Source organism: Electrona antarctica, assembly GCF_951216825.1.
Source record: "Electrona antarctica genome assembly, chromosome: 24".
NCBI classification, from domain to species: domain Eukaryota; kingdom Metazoa; phylum Chordata; class Actinopteri; order Myctophiformes; family Myctophidae; genus Electrona; species Electrona antarctica.
Window position 1 is genome coordinate 16,423,357 of NC_136803.1, and position 16,728 is coordinate 16,440,084.

The following is a 16,728-nucleotide window of genomic DNA, read 5'->3' on the forward strand; positions in this document are numbered from 1 at the left end:
ACGCGTGTCTGGTCGTCTCGGACGAAAACCTTAACGGTGATGGTAGCTTTCAGAACGACCATACGATTAACTGTTGTCCAATACGAATGGCCGCGGCACAGATGAGTTGCATGTGACCGTCATTATTATTTTTTCTTTCGCTGCTCAACGCTGCACTGTAGTGGCCAAAGGTCAAGCAGAGCCTTCAATTTGAAAATCACCAAAGTAACTAAGTAGATTTACACAAGTACTGTACTTAACTTAAGTGAAATGTTAAGTTGTTGTTGTTTTTTTACTTTAGTGGAGTATTTCCAATGTTCTGTACTTTTACTTCTACTCCTCTACATCAAAGGCAAATGTTATATACTTTTACTCCACTACAATTATTCGACAATTTAGTTACTATAGTTACTTTGTAGATTTTGATTATTATTACAAAACATACATTAACCATTTCAGTCCTGTTATATACATTTCGGCCATTTGAAAATAGCTGATCTAAAAGTTTTTTTTAAAATCCATCTTATCCATTTGAAAACTTGTGAAATTGGATATTCAGCATAATGAGTACTTTCTACTTTTTTATACCGATACTTTTGCTCAAGTATACATTTTTAATTCCGGCATTTCACTTTCACAGATTATTTCTACTTTGCAGTATTGATACTTTTACTTAAGTAAGTAAAACAAATGTGAGTAGTACTTTTCCCAGACACTGCGTGGGGTGCAGTGTCCGAAGCTCCGGGTCATTCAACTGGATGACTGGCCGTTTGTGGTTGAGGTGTTGTGCAACTCACAGGGCGTTCGCTAGACTATAGTGGTTCTTATAATGGCCGTCACCATTACAAATTGATGTTGACAATTAATTGTACAGAAACTATAGTAAAATACGCACATCACTTCGTGACAATTAATTGTCACACAAATAATTGTGATCAACAATTTAATTGTTTTTTGGAACGTTACAATTTGTATTTCTTTTTTTACCTTTTAGGTTTCGTAATCACAAATTGCACAGACAAAAAGTTTAAATATACAAAGAAATCACATTTTTAATGACAAAATAAGGGAAATAGTTGATCTACAAGCTTCACGGAATGATATGTTGTTGGGGGATTTCTTTTAAGGATGCATTTTCTTCTCAAACCCCCCAAAGATAATAATGAACCGGGGACCCCCCCAAAATAATCAAATATTTTTTTGATTTTGGCGAGCCTTGGAGTTATTATTAAAGCCTGATTTTATACACTTGGGTGCATGCTGAAAATAGCGATGCGTTGTGAGCTTGTAGATCTGCTATTTTTGATGCTTTTGTGTGACGCTGTAATGTGACCCAACTGCCATTGGGGGAAATGGTTGCATGGAGTTTCTAAGGTTTCATTACATTCATTTTAATTTATTTCTATTTTTGGTTTTATGACCTCAATTACACCCCAAAAACCTGAACTTTGAACATTCAGTGGATTTTCTGTGGACTAGGGGTTTCTCTGTATTCTGAAGCCCTTTGAGCCACAATGAAAACAGGCAAAACAGTGAAAACAGTGACATCTGCTGGCAAATCCCATTGACATATATGGGAGCACTTGTTTGAGCCAGAAAACCCCAGACCACAGAAAATCTACTGAATGTTAAAAGTTCAGGGTTTTTTGGGTGCAATTGAGCTAAGAAAACTTTACAAAACTTGTTTTTAATGTCACAATCCCTTTTCAAGTAGGAGTTGCATGGCGAATCATTGTTGTGGACTGTGGAGTGGCCTTTAGAATGTGTGTTTTACTATATTACACGTTAAGTGAGTCTATGGATTTTATAAATGTATAACCAATGAAAATATGAAACAAGAACTTGAGACTATAAATAATAACTACATTGGATCCACGGTTATTTTATTCCATTTCCTGAAAAGTAACAGTTTTGGACTTTTCTTTCTATCCAACAATGATGGTGGGTGAGCACTTTAGTTGTTCATTTTACTGTAGACACGAGGGGCTGTATTTTGAGTGTCTTAAGTACGAGGTCTTACTACTTAACTTAAGACCTGGAGGCGTGGCCAATGCTGTTTAGCTATTTTGAGTGGCCAAACAGCATTGGCCACACCTAGGTCTTAAGTTAAGTCATAAGACCTGGTACTTGAAGACACTCAAAATACATTTCAAATTCAGATCATCTTTGTAGCTGACATTGTAAAAACAAAACTTAAAAAACTCAACAGCATACTGCAGCAATAACATCTGTATCTGTATCTGTACTGTACATGTAACTGAGCCGTATATGTACAGCTAACGCAACGTGTCGGGGTATAATATACACACAAGAGAATGTCAAATAATTGTTATTTTTGATCGTTTGCCTGTTAGCTCTCCTATGGTTAAAAAAGAAGAAAAAAAAATCTTTAGTTTTGCTTTAGGGGTCCGCCAGGTTAAATCTCATCAAATGCCAAAATAAATAATGGACCTTGATATGAAAAAGGTTGAAAACCACTGTTGTACACAGAGGCATTGTGAGGCAGTGTAGTTGAACAATAGTGCCTCAGCGTTAGCAAACACAGCACACAAATCAATGGGGTAAATAACAGAATGGGCTATAAGGCATAGAAACATAACATAACACATACAAAATGTAATGACAAAAAAAAGCACTATGAGTTGTTCAACTGCATTGCCTCCAAAGTGTTTCGCTCTGTTTTTCCTCCAAGCCAAAAGAAAAGAAAATCAAATCTAGTACACGCAACAAACAACACAACAATTTTACAAAATGCACACACATTTAATAGCACACAATTTCCCCCCAAGCTAAATGGCATAATATTGTAATATACCATAGGTCGAATCTTGCGTTAATCCCTTGCATATTATGTTTAGAGCACACTTGTAATAATAAACATTTGACATAAAACATCCTTCTTTTGTCCAGTACAGTCATGATAGTTATGATTTATGACATGGCACATTACAGCTGTGAGGCAGGAGGCTATATGAGGGTTCGAAAGCGTCTAAAAACTACACTGCAAGGTGCCAATGGTTAAATGAGTCAGACTCGAGTCACATTTTAAGGGCTTGTTTTAGCCTGTTTATTTTTGCAGAACGGGAGTGTTTGCGGTACACAGGGCACTTCTAATTGACCGCACAAAGCTTAGCGTCCCTATCCTGGCATCAACGTTCGGCTGAAATAGTAAATCTACAAGCTCACAACACGTCGTATTGTGGCATGTTGTGAGCTTGTATAGCCACTATATATGTTGGGGCAAAGAGGTTTGATGTAGAAGGGAAAAGGCAGTGGTTCTCAAAGCGGATTCGAGGGACCCACAGGGATCCTTGTGGGGGTTTTCAAATGGACCCTTACAGGTCTGTAACTCTGAGTTATTGAAAACCGTTGCCCTAGGCCTAGGGCACTGCGGTTCTCAAACCCCACCCCTGTAAATAACCTCTTTCATTCATGGCACCCCTGAATTACACCGTTAATCTTTAGAACCCCATGTCATATTACGCTATACATAAAGATGCAAATCTTTCCCCGTGAGATATAGTATGTCACAGAGGAATATCTGTTTCCATTAGAACAGACTGAGAATATCTTTAAACGTTTAACCACTTCAACCCCAGCATTCCTATTCTGGGGGGAACGTTCACAAACAAATAGCCAATCATTATTGGCTATTTGAGCGTTGGGGTAGATGGAAAAATAACTCAAAAAGTACAGTGCAACTCAGGTCTGTTTTACTAAGCATAGAGGGTGTAAGTGGTTAAGCTGAAGTGATATTGAGTATAATAGTGTTCACCCATTTGGGTTTCAAACAAGTTAAATTAAACCTTTAGAATGTGTGTTTTAGCACAGGTCTGAATGGTGGAAAGGGAAAAAAAGCAATGGATGTTATAGTAGTTAAAAGAAATACTATAAAGCAATGTGCAAAAGTTTAAATTGCCACTGAAGTAATCGCAGGGCATGGCCTGTGACAAAGTCATATACAAGCAGCTATAAACACCAATACACAAACAAATGAGCTAAAAACGGACACACACACACACACACCCACACACCCACACACACACACACACACACACACACACACACACACACACACACACACACACACACACACACACACACCCTTCAACAGTCAAAGTATGATTTTTCAAGTTAGACATCATATGAATCATTGTTTAACCACTTCATCCCTGGCGTGACTACATCCCTGTTTTGTTTTGAGGAATAGTGTGGAGACTTTTAGGGAAGGATTTATGTGTTTTGCATTTTGTGATAAAAGGGGTTAAGTGGTTGAACAAAGCAGAAGGTCATCCATGGATCAGTGTCTCTTACGCAGATGTGTCATTGACCAAGTGTTTCCCAAACACTGGGTTGGGACCCATATGAGGGTAACGGACACACTTGAATGGGTTGCGAGTAAATCTCGCTTTCAGAACAAAAAGAAGGAAAAAAAAATCCAAGAATTGCATGACTGTTTTCAGTTTAAAAACGTCTTGAGCTTGTGGGTGAGCTATTCTCACTAGTTTTGGGTCCTCCTGTTGGGGGAGACAATAAAACGTCTCTTTTGGGTCTAGAGACAAAACGTTAGGTTGGACTTCAGAGCCCAACATGTTGCTGACATTGTTGCTGAGGATTGAGGCCCGGGACGGAGCTTCTCTCTCTGTGCTTCCAGGAACGGGGACATCTAAGACGAACTCTGCAGAAGATTGCTCATAACTGCAGTGGAGGAGAGGTAGACGGTGAATCATTAGAGAAATCAATAGTATTTAGTAATATTTGCTACAGTTAACATCTTCCATATACACCAGTAAGACGCCCTGAGGGCGAGAAGTGAAGAGGTCGCGTGCACGCATCCGCCTGGGTGACGGCAGACTGCTGGGGGGTCAGATCAACATATGGAATGAATTCTGTACTGGCCATATATGGAGCGTGTCTTGGGTGTACAGGGTTTGATGAGTTCAGATCAACATATGGAATGTCAGAACAGGTCAGCGCCATATATGGAGATCTAAGGGTGGGCAGCGGGGGCAGTGTCTTGAGTTACAGCGCCCAGGTAGGGCCGGGCGTTAAAGGACAACTTTAGTTTTTTTTCAACCAAGGTTCATGTTTTAGGTTGTTATTATTAGAGAAAGTAAAAGATGAGTGTTCATTTTTTTCATTTGCTGCTTTCTTTCGTTTTAGCGATTTGGCTATTTTTTTACTTAATGGAGGCAGATGTTGTGTAGTGTGTGTGTACGTACCTTGAGGGTCAGACTGTGCTCCCTTTCCACTCTCAGGGTCTACGCCTGCCATGGAGAATGTCAGGTTTAGTTAGGAATACATACTGTAGATGCAGACATACACACAGTACAGTGGGATGGATGGAGGATGGCTGATTGAAAGGGATATTTCGTATATTTCAAACTCAATTCAGTATTTAGATATTTGATATTCATTTTAACGAAAAAAGTAATTGAAGGACATTATCAGTCACCAGAAACAAGGACGGGTGTCTTTGATGAATCCATCATGGTTAAAATATAAATATTGAATCAAGCAACTTAAAAACTGGCTGGTGTGTTCACAAAAGCCTGAGTAGACCATGAAATAAAGTGTTTTTTGAAAGTGAAGGGGGGGGGGGGGGCACTAAGACTGGAATAAAATTAATACGTAACGAGAGAGTGAGAGAGAGAGAGAGACTTCACCTCCTTGAATCTTGAAGCAGAGCTTCTTCTTTTGGTAGGCGAAGTAGCTGGTCGCCGCTCCCATGATGGCCACGCCGATGGCACTGGCAATGCCCGCTATCTGACCGGAGCCGGCTTCTGCTGCACATCCAAACCAGACACATGATTACATAAATCAAGATGACTTGTGTCTTTTAATATTCTGTTGTTTTTTTTTCATCCATAGTTTAAGGCTTTAAGCCTTTAAGACCTAAGGCCGATTCTACGAAGGAAAGAAGGAAGGAAGGAAGGAAGGAAGGAAGGAAGGAAGAGTTCTATATCAGTGGTCACTGGCTCTCAAACGTTTTCACGTCAAGGACCTCCAAAATGATATGTATTTGGCCGCCAACCTCCATCTCAAAACAGGAACCCCCCCAGAAGCAAAGAGTTGTTCGATAATATATATATATATTCAAAGATATGCACAAATGTTTATGATTTTTCAAAAATAGCACATCTACAAGCTCATGGGGGTCCGTGACTGAGGGTCCTTGATATTGAAACAGATTGAGAACCATATTGTTCTAGTAGTAGCATTGATCCCACATGTCAATTATAGTCCCACAAGACACTAGCAGTGTTTTCCCACAAGGTGGCACTGTAACTCTGGCACTATGTTATTTTGTATGATCCCAGCAGGCATGAATATGCATGCCAGGTCCATTAAGTATGTGGAAAGCCCCATAATGAGAAAGCCATGCAGAGATGTAGTGGAGTAAAAGTATTGGAAATTGGAAATACTCAAGTGAAGTAAAAGTACCTAAATATTGTAAGTGCACACACACACACACACACACACACACACACACACACACACACACACACACACACACACACACACAGCCAGGGTGGAACAAAGAACCGCAGAACAGGAGGATTATGTTGATACAACACAATGAATATAATAATGTCTAGCTGTACAACTGGCACTCCGGGCTGGGCCTTGAAACACTTGAGTTCACTGAGTCAGGGGATGAGTGGTAAGGCGTGGGTTTGTGACAGTGTGTTCATAAACACACAGGGCGTTAGCTGAGAAGAGAAGAGAAGAGAAGAGAAGAGAAGAGAAGAGAAGAGACGTTCCTGGACTGATCCCAACAGTGACTTACCGCTGGAGAATGTGGCAGCGGTGTGTGTGTGTGTGTGTGTGTGTGTGTGTGTGTGTGTGTGTGTGTGTGTGTGTGTGTGTGTGTGTGTGTGTGTGTGTGTGTGTGTGTGTGTGTGTGTGTGTGTGTGTGTGTGTGTGTGTGTGTGTGCCCCATTAAACATGCCATTCAGCTCATGACCCATGAGGAAATCAAAACACAAGGTGCACTATAAGAACATTCTAGCAGGCTTTATTGAGACCAGAGCAACACACTGAAAACAAACTGAGACATAAAAAATAAACCATTTTCCAACCCATATACTGAAGCAAAACACAGCCCGTCTGACACAGAGACATACTGTACGTGTCAGCAGCATGCTAAAAGGACCTCAACGCCACATTCAAACTCACAAGATAGCTTAACCACTTGAACTCCAGCCTCGAGGCTGGCAGGGCACAGCGTCAGGCACCCAGGAGGCCAGAACTTGAGGCAAGAAAATGTACTCTATGAGAGCCTACTCGGGGCAAAGCCAGGAGGGGAAAGCAGCGCGACAGCTTAGCTAACAACACTGCAGAGCTCAAGAACCTGATGTTAGATAGGAGAGTACTGTGGAGGGCAGCGATCCAGGAATCCCGAGTTGGTGTTGGTTAGACCTCAATCTTGTAGTAACTAACTAGTCATATTATAGTGACTAGAATATGACTAGACTTGTAGATCTGCTACTTTTAGCATGCAACCAATTGTAAAATGTGGATATTTAAGATATTTAGTCGACTAAAACTAGACTAACTGAAATGTTTTAGTGTTAGTCTAGTTTTAGTCGACTAAATATCATAAATATCCACATTTTACAATTGGTTGCATGCTAAAAGTAGCAGATCTACAAGCTCACAACACGTTGCAGCGGGACATGTTGTGAGCTTGTAATCTATTTTCAGAGCGCAACTCTCAAGCGCAACCAGACATAAAATGGCTTGTCTTTTAGTTCTACTGGATCTCTTCTCCACTGGTCCCTCGCTAACATTTTAGTCGAGTTTTTATTTGTTGACAAAATGTATTATTAATATTAGTTTTAGTTTCAGTCATCATGGCTTAGTTAGTTTTTATTTCGTTTTTGTCAGTGAAAAAAGGTATAGTCGCCAAAAAAAATTTGTCATAGTTTTAGTTGACGAAATCAACACTGGTTCCCAGAACCTTCCATTTGCCCGGGGTGGGTGAGTGGGTGGGTGGGTGGGTGGGTGGGTGAGTGCAGCAGACACGGGGCGGGAGGAGGGATATCATATGACCCGACTCACATCCACTATGAGATCACACTCGTCAAATTTCAAACCAATACGTCGTATAAACTTTAGACGAAACATAATTCAATACTAGACATTGGATCCTTTTAGTGGGGTTCCTGCTGCTTTTGATGTTTGAAGAGACTATGTGGAGAATGTTTACAACGGACTGCTACAGGCTATAGGCTGACCCATATTCTGTAGGAGGTGTGTGCGTGCATGAGCGTGCGTGCGCGTGCGTGTGTGAATGCAGTACACACAGGACCGGTGACAGATGGGAGACGTGTTGTGACAAGAGACAAACACACTATAGTATTTGCAATCATCTGAACCTCGTCTGTTGGTTCAGAGCTGTCGATCTTAAAGGGGCATTACACTAATTTTCAACATTTTACTATGTCATTAATGTACCTTAGAGCTGTTGTGTGGAAATAATAAAAAAGTTCCCCCATTCTGTGTTTCCTAGAACTAGAGGTCTGAAAAAGATCATTAACATGGTGAAACACATCTTGATGATGTCATCAAGATGTGTTTCACCATGTTAATGATTTTTTTCATAATTACAGTTCTAGGAAACACAAAATGTTATTTCCACACAAAAAGGGGTTCCCGCCCAAAATGGGTTAATAGGCGGACACGTTTATACAGTGTTTGGACCTGTAGGGTCCATTTGGTTCCTTTTGTACACTCTCAGAGTTATGGTGGTCCTTGGAATTAAAATATTTGAGAACCACCAGTAGGCCTATTGTAATTGTATGTATGGCAGATGTGAAGTCTGTCTGTTTGTGTCCAGACCAGTGCTAAATCTCACAAACAGCTGGTTTCAACCACTTATAAGCCCCTACATACTTTGTCATAATATGACAAATAGCAAAAAATAGACTACTCTTGTATTTTTTAACATCGTCTCAAATCTAATCTTTGTTGTTTTTCTTTATTTTGGCCAAAATATGGATACCAGTGTTTGAGCAAATGTGAAACTATTGATGAATCCTTTGACACACAACCCAAAACTACTGATGATTCCTGTCTACATTACAATGCAATGACACATACAGTATACAACCACAAACTTCAATGACTTGTGGATGAGGACAAACTGACATATATTACAGTATGACACCATTATGCTTTTACAGCAGAAACCATCCTTAGACACATACTATTACAAAATATACAGACATTGAAAATGTATTCCCAGGGTTAAATACATTTATGGAAGAGTTGTATATATATACATACACACATGCTGTGTACTCTACTGCAGGGGTTCTCAACGTTTTTGGCCGGGGACCCCCGAAAATGCTTTGGCAACGTCTCGGGACCCCCGCCCCGCCCCCTCCCGACCCCCAATATAAATTGACTGCTACAATAACCTTAAACCATTTTGGGCGGGAACCCCTTTTGGTGTTTTAAGCATTGTTATAATTTAGCTATTTAAAAATAGCAGATCTACAAGCTCGTGGCGCGCTACGAGCTTGTAGGTCTGCTATTTTTGAAAAATCGTGAAAATAAAAATTTAAAAAACTTTTTTTTTTTTTTGGAAAATAATTTGGGGACCCCCTAAAATAATTTGGCGACCCCCCGAGGGGTCGCGACCCACGGGTTGAGAACCCCTGCTCTACTGCATACACACATGCTGGAGTACAGTGGTTCCCAAACCTTTCCCAAAAGAGAAACTCAATGGGCCCTATTATGCATGTCTTAAGTACCAGGTCTTATTACTTAACTTAAGACCTGGAGGCGTGATCAATGCCATTTGGCTATTCTGAGTGGCCAAACAGCATTGACCACGCCTCCAGGTCTTAAGTTAAGTCATAAGACCTGGTACTTAAGACACGCATAATAGGGCCCAGAGTCTCCTATAAGGACCTATAAGCTATAGTGAAAATAGCAGATCTACAAGCTTACAACGTGACACGATGCAACGCGTTGCGAGCTTGTAGATCTGCCATTTTCACTGCTTTTTAACAATTTGTTTTCCAATTTATGGAATTTCTTTGACATCTTTGTCAAGTATTTTTGAAAAATAATTCAGTCATTGATCATTAATTCACGAAAAATGCCGCATTTGGGGGGGGAGGGGCATTTCTTTTGGGAAAAATGAAATGTAGGAAACAAAAAATAAAGGGATATTTTTGTGACGCATAAAAATGTGTCTGTGACGCACAAATGGGTCCTGACCTTGGGAAACCGGGCTGTAGTTTATGCATGCACAATAGAGACGCATCTGTGATTTATTTTCCTCTAGGCTTATATAATCTCAGGCTTATACCGCCCAACTTGTTTTGATAACATATACAATATACTGCCTACTCTACAGAGTGACTCTGACTCACCACATCCCATCCATTCATCCATACTCCACCCATCACAACCATGGGTGGAGTATGGAATGTACAGTACACACACACACACACACACACACACACACACACACACCTGTTTTTTCTGAAGATCTGTACCGAGAGGCATTCCAAAACACATTTTGCAAAAAAAATTGTGCATGTGCGTGTGTAACTGTAAACAACAGCCAATCTCAGGCCCGACAGGGGAACCAATAAAACGTGTAAACTTGACAGACTGCTTCCTGAGCCAATGAGCTCGGTGCCTGCAGCTCATTCTTGGCAGTGGTGGACAAAAGTAACTGAATTATTTTACTCAAGTGCTGTGCAATTTTTAAATGACTTCTACTCCACTACATCTCAGAGGCAAAAATATTTGTAACTTTACTAGAGTACATAGAGTACATAGTATTTACTATTTAAAGTAACTTTCCACTATAGCCCTGTTTTAGTAACCTGACTCCGCCAGATGGGGGCGGTATTGATTCACAAGTTCACAATACAGCCTGTCAGCCTCCATCTGGGATCTCTCAGGGATTCCCCCGGGACGAACCAATCAGCGGCAGCTACGGGCATGATCTTGGCGAGAACGGGTGTGACGCCACGATGGCGTCACACCCAAGCCTCTGTTGCAACTGTATTTTCTATCACCTTAAAATTGTCAAGCAAGAGAAGACATGACCTACACATCCGACACGATAGTGAGGGGTTTCTAAAACGTGTTGAAGCTAATGCTATCAGGTGTTAGTTAACACATTTGTCGTTGTATACTTTCCAGCTGGCGCAGCTACCATACGTCATGTTCATGTAGATTGTAGACACGTCAATATTAGCCTCGTGTAGCCAGCCTTCATCTGCCTTTGCAATGCATATTGCCCCAGGCAGATTAAGTCTGGCCCCAGTCTCAATTGTGGGAGGACTTCACGGCCGAAGTGGTGACGAGCCAACCAGATTCGTCTGGAACCAGGCTATAACCAACCAGGGCCCAGTATGCAAATATGGGGCGGGACATTGCAGAAAAAAATCTAATACTGAGAGGGACGGGACTAATATCCACGCAGTGATATTAGTATCACTACGCAAGGCTACGTCAATATATGATTGGCAGACGGTCCCATCCAATCACCTGCCAAGTAGCGTTTGGGCTACAGAGATCCCAGATGGGAGTACGTTGTGAAACAACAAGCGTCTCTTCCATCTGGCGGAGTCGGGTTACTGTTTTATACCATCCATTAGAAAATAGCTGATCTACAAGGCGCACATTGTGAGCTTGTGGATTGGCTATTTTCAAACTTACAAAACTAGAAAACAACACCTATGATGAGGTGGAACATTACACTGCATAATGATGACCTACTTTTACTTTTGGTAAAAAAGTATATTTTTTACTTTTTACTTGTAACAGAGTATTTCTACATTATCGTGTCTGTCGGATAGAAACGTCACAAAACTCTTACTTTTCAGTAGCAGATCTACAAGCGGATCTACTACTTTTGATGCTTTTGTGTGACACTGTAGTATGATCAAATGGGGGCATTAATTTACCAAAACAAACACACAAAAGGTTATAATATTATGGCGATAGGTCATTGGATGGTCTCCAGCAGCTCCATGGCTCTCTCTAACAGCGGTTTCATGGTTTCCTTTATGTTGGCTATCCATATATGGACCTCATCTGGCATGTTAGCATTTAGCATGGTCAGCACCCGGCCCCACAGAAGGTATAGATCTGCAACGACACACACATATCGTAGCAGGGACTTTAGCCATGGCTAATTGTCAATATACTGACTGAATACTATACTGTTGTTTGCCAACACAAAACTCCAAAATTCTGCTCAATGGCATTTATACCATAGTATGCACTACACTACTTTTGTAGACTTAATAGTTGGGTAGTATTCTACATAACATTACAAAAAGACTATTTTTGGAATATCAATTTCCAATCAAAGGAGTGATTCATTTGAAAACTATCTCGCCAATATTTGAGTTAGGTCACGGCACCACCACGCAACCCAAACCTCTACACCAATGTGTCATAGTGCTTTCAAGGACTAGCGGCCCCGTAACCCTAACCCTATAAGACCAGACCAAGACCAGACCCATTCAAACCCTAAACCTAAGACCAGACCCATTCAAACCATAACCCCAAGACCAGACCCATTCAAACTGAGTTGAAGTAAACCAGGTCAAACATGAAATCACCACACACAGTCTCACACACACACTCTAAATCTCTCTCTCTCTCTCTCGCTCACGCACACATGACACAAACTTTTTCCTCTGAGTCGGGAGAAGGAAGCAGGAAATTCCCAGAGAGCACTTTGGAAAATATAATTCCTACAGGCAACACACGGACGCTGCCCGCCATGATGTCACGGAAAGGATTCACACACAAAGAGAGAGAATAGGGATGCCCCTCACGGGACACACAGACATACAGGCATGCGCGCGCACACACGCACACGCACACACACACAGCAATGTTTTTATGCTTTGTGTTCTCTGTGTAACGTTATGTAATTTACTCTGTTGTCTGCTTGGTTTTATGTTTTCTTTGTGGGGACTGCGGATGTAAATTAGCATATTTGCTAATGAATTCGATTGATTGTACTGTTCATTTATATGCGCTGTCCAAAATAAACAAACAAATACATCAACTAAAAAGAGGAGGAGGAAGAGGCGGAGGAGGGAGGAGAGGAGAAAGATAAACATTGAAGAGAAAAGTATTTTTTTTACCTTGAGGCTGGTCGGCAGCATTGTCTGAGGAGAGCAAGACAGAGATAGTTGCATCAACAACAGAATAGTGTTCACCTTCAACTCAAACTACAACTGAAAGTAGTGATGCAACGGCAGAATAAAAGACCACCTACCTGCAGGGTCGTCTGCAGCACGGCCTAGATACAAAACAAAGCAGAGGGAATGTTCAATTTAGTAGACTGTGTGTGTGTGTGTGTGTGTGTGTGTGTGTGTGTGTGTGTGTGTGTGTGTGTGTGTGTGTGTGTGTGTGTGTGTGTGTGTGTGTGTGTGTGTGTGTGTGTGTGTGTGTGTGTGTGTGTGTGTGTGTGTGTGTGTGTGTGTGTGTGTGTGTGTGTGTGTGTGTGAAAATTTTATTTCACAGTATGCAGAATGGGTACATTTCAAACAAAAGTCAATACAAACTGTAGATCTGGATTTTTTTAAATATCCAACATACAGTATAACCCACAAGGTGAAAAATAGATTTTATTGATATATTTTATGGTGCGTGCGTGCGTGCGTGCGTGCGTGCGCGTGTGTGTCTCAAACTCCCTCAGAGGAAAGGACTCTGTTTTGGCCTGAAACAGAACCCAGGACTATCGTTCACTGTTTCATCCATTGGTTTTTATATGGACACTATTATGCAGAATCAGATGTGAAGAACAGCCATGTGATTCTAATTATACTGCCAACCAAAGGGCTTTTTCTTTCTTTTTTTCTTTTCTTTTTCATCCCCAAGTACAAGTAATTGCTTCCATGCTCTCACAAGACAAGCAGAGGAAAAATGGAGAAGGGAAGCAGGGAGCTCGAACAAGAGCAGTTCTCCTCACAGCCCACAGAAAGGCACTGGATTCATAGCGCTGTGAACCGTTTCAAACATTTAACATTATTTTACTCTGCTTCTCTATTCGAATAGATACAATTATAGCCTTGAGGATATTTACTTACTCCTCTCACATTAAATGACGACTTTCTCCGGTCTCATGACTGTACAGCAGGATAATACATATCACACGACGCATGCAGTCTATCATTGTTGTTGGGCAGAATAGAAACCGTATAAGTCTAAAAACATTACTTTAAAACCGGGAAAGCATCTGTGTCACCATACCAACTTTGTTGTTTTTAAAAACATGTTTTGGACATAGTTGGTTCCAGCAGAGAAATCGTTTTTATTTGTTTTTTTAGAGAAGTGATCCTCAACGGAAATAATCTGTGTGGTCTTAACGCATCATTGAGGAAGTTATGAAAAACTATGGCAACCCATAAACAGCAGGTACAGTTCAGTGTTACTGTTAATACACACATAACCTGCCGCCACACCGTTAGACAGTAGTGAAGGTAATTCCTATCATTGTTTAAAATGATAATGAAAATTAGGCATGTAACATTCACTCAACTCACGATACGGTTCGAAATCACAATACTAGGTTCAAAATTATTATTTCTCTTACACAAATCCAGTATTTTCTTTCTCCTTTCATTTTCTTCTGTTATCCTGTTTTCAATACAGTAGCAAATGACTGAAATCTCTATTTATTTTAATGAATTATTTTACAAAAATCCTGTATTTCTTTTTTTACACGCCCTTTGCTGTTTGCATCACGATTCAAATCGAATCACGTTTTAAATTGTCACCAGTTTGACTTTGAATCGATTTTAATCGATGTACAATAAAGAAAGCAATAAGGTACACCCGCACACTGTGTATCTGCTCGGCACAAGAGTATTGTCTTATTTAATGAAGCAACGTTTCGGTCACTAGGGACCTTCGTGCCGAGCAGATACAGTGTGCGGGTGTACCTTATTGCTTTCTTTGATGTCCACTGGCCTACGCACCTGTGCATACGCCTGATTGCTAGGTGTGCGATAGTTTTCTCCTACAATCGATGTACAATATAAATTGTTACATACCTATAGTGAAAATGATTCCCATATTGTATAAAATGTTAGCAGTGAATCCTCACCTCCTGCACCGCCGCGGCCTCCGTCGGGTTTATAGTCACCCTCACCGACACCCATCAGGTCAGAGTCATCAAACGAACCTCCACCTTTAACATTTGAGAGACAGAACAAGACTGGTTCAAAGCTATACGCCCCGTTTCCCAACCAGACACACCAAATAGTTCTGATTTAACCCATTTTGACCTGAGATCAGATTCTAAAAATGTCTTCTACATCCTGACAGTTTTCTGAAAAAGCTATGTTTCTATGTCAGTCGTTCTTCGATTTTTCAAAAATAGCAGACCTACAAGCTCGTAGCGCGCCACTCGGTGGCACGCTATGAGCTTGTAGATCTGCTATTTTTCAATAGCTAAAGCATAACGTTTTTTGGGTTCCCGCCCAAAATGGGTTAAGAAAGGGGCTTCACAGCTATACAAGCCCCAAAATACGCTCTGCCCGGGCCAAATCCGGCGACCTCGGAACGGTCGCCACCACCCGTCATTAATCCTAAACGTAACCTCAGTAAACCTACGCCCTGGGCCAGTGTAATAACTAGATGGATCTATGGACCTGTCTAATTATACACTGTGAAATCCTCAGTGTTACTATAACTCCGGGATTCAAAGCCCCATCTCCTGAATGAGAGACCAACCCCTAATTATGAATTTACTTCCTCCATAAAGTATGTATGATAATGATTCATGAATAATATAGTTTTACTATTAACCCAGCTAAAATGCCAATCAGCGGAGCCAAGCAAGTTCACTCACTTTTGAACATGACTTGCATTACCACGCTAAAGCAGACTTCACAGCCACATGGAGTGCTGAGGAAGGCCCTTTTGCTGCAGTGCGTTATTAAAAGTCTTACATAACTATGTGAAGTGCTGTTAAAATCAGATGAACTACTTTAACCTGTCCTGAAGACCCCCTCAATACTGCATCTCAAGGGACTTTGCATTGGGGGCCTGTGACTTTTCCAGTACTTTCTTCCCTTTATTGTGGGCTCGATCCCTGCACAGCAGCAGCGAGACCCCTCCAACGACAACAAAATATTCAACGTTTTGGGTCTGAGAGGCAAAATCTCATCAAATGTTACAATACTCAATCAATCAATCAAAAAATATTGTAAGGGACGCTGAAAATGAAAGACAATCTAGAACAGACTTACCTTCTCCACTCTTAGGTGGGACGACGGCGGGCGGGTCAGGTTTGGGGTTGGGATCTGCAGGTATACAATAACATATGGTGAATTGGTAACAGTGGCAGAGGAATGCCATACAACAAGAGGTTACTGCACAGCCACAGGGAGGTAGCAGAGAGACTTCAGGGAGCAAAATCACCAAACAATCACCAAACGATTAGATTAGATTAGAATAGATTAGGTTAGATGTCCTTTATTATCCACCAGGGAACATCGTTTTGCTCGGGTCAATGCATAGATTCAAGACAAGACAAGACAAGACAAGAATCTACACAACAATTAAAACAAGCAGCAAAGTACTTCAATTCGATAAGAGATATGTATGCCTATTACCTAATTCTAAATTAAAAGGAAGCAATGTCCTCTTCCTCTTTCCACACTTGTGGAACGGTCACAATTAGGGGGGTGTCATCGTAGTTGAGTAAAACTAGAGTTGAGTAAAACTAGTCTGGTGTGTGTGTGAGTG

The 16,728-nt window shown here is 41.0% G+C and overlaps 2 protein-coding genes across 5 annotated transcripts in view; one reads left to right on the forward strand and one right to left on the reverse strand.

Moving 5' to 3' along the window:
- dhrsx (dehydrogenase/reductase (SDR family) X-linked) overlaps positions 1-16,728 on the forward strand; it is a 65,458-nt gene that overhangs the window by 22,036 nt on the left and 26,694 nt on the right. The window lies entirely within an intron of this gene.
- The window catches only part of cd99 (CD99 molecule), a 25,657-nt gene continuing 11,312 nt past the window's right edge, over positions 2,384-16,728 (reverse strand). For 2 of the 4 annotated variants that reach the window (XM_079495560.1, XM_079495558.1), the window contains 7 exons: positions 16,230-16,283; positions 15,083-15,166; positions 13,250-13,273; positions 13,116-13,139; positions 5,646-5,765; positions 5,202-5,246; positions 2,384-4,677 (listed from right to left, as the gene is read on the reverse strand). In XM_079495560.1, coding sequence (XP_079351686.1) covers positions 4,646-4,677; positions 5,202-5,246; positions 5,646-5,765; positions 13,116-13,139; positions 13,250-13,273; positions 15,083-15,166; positions 16,230-16,283 — 383 coding nt within the window. In that variant the 3' untranslated portion in view covers positions 2,384-4,645. Of the gene's footprint in view, positions 4,678-5,201; positions 5,247-5,645; positions 5,766-9,994; positions 12,103-13,115; positions 13,140-13,249; positions 13,274-15,082; positions 15,167-16,229; positions 16,284-16,728 lie in introns of those variants that run through there. The other 2 variants (XM_079495559.1, XM_079495561.1) reach the window with 2 other exon arrangements.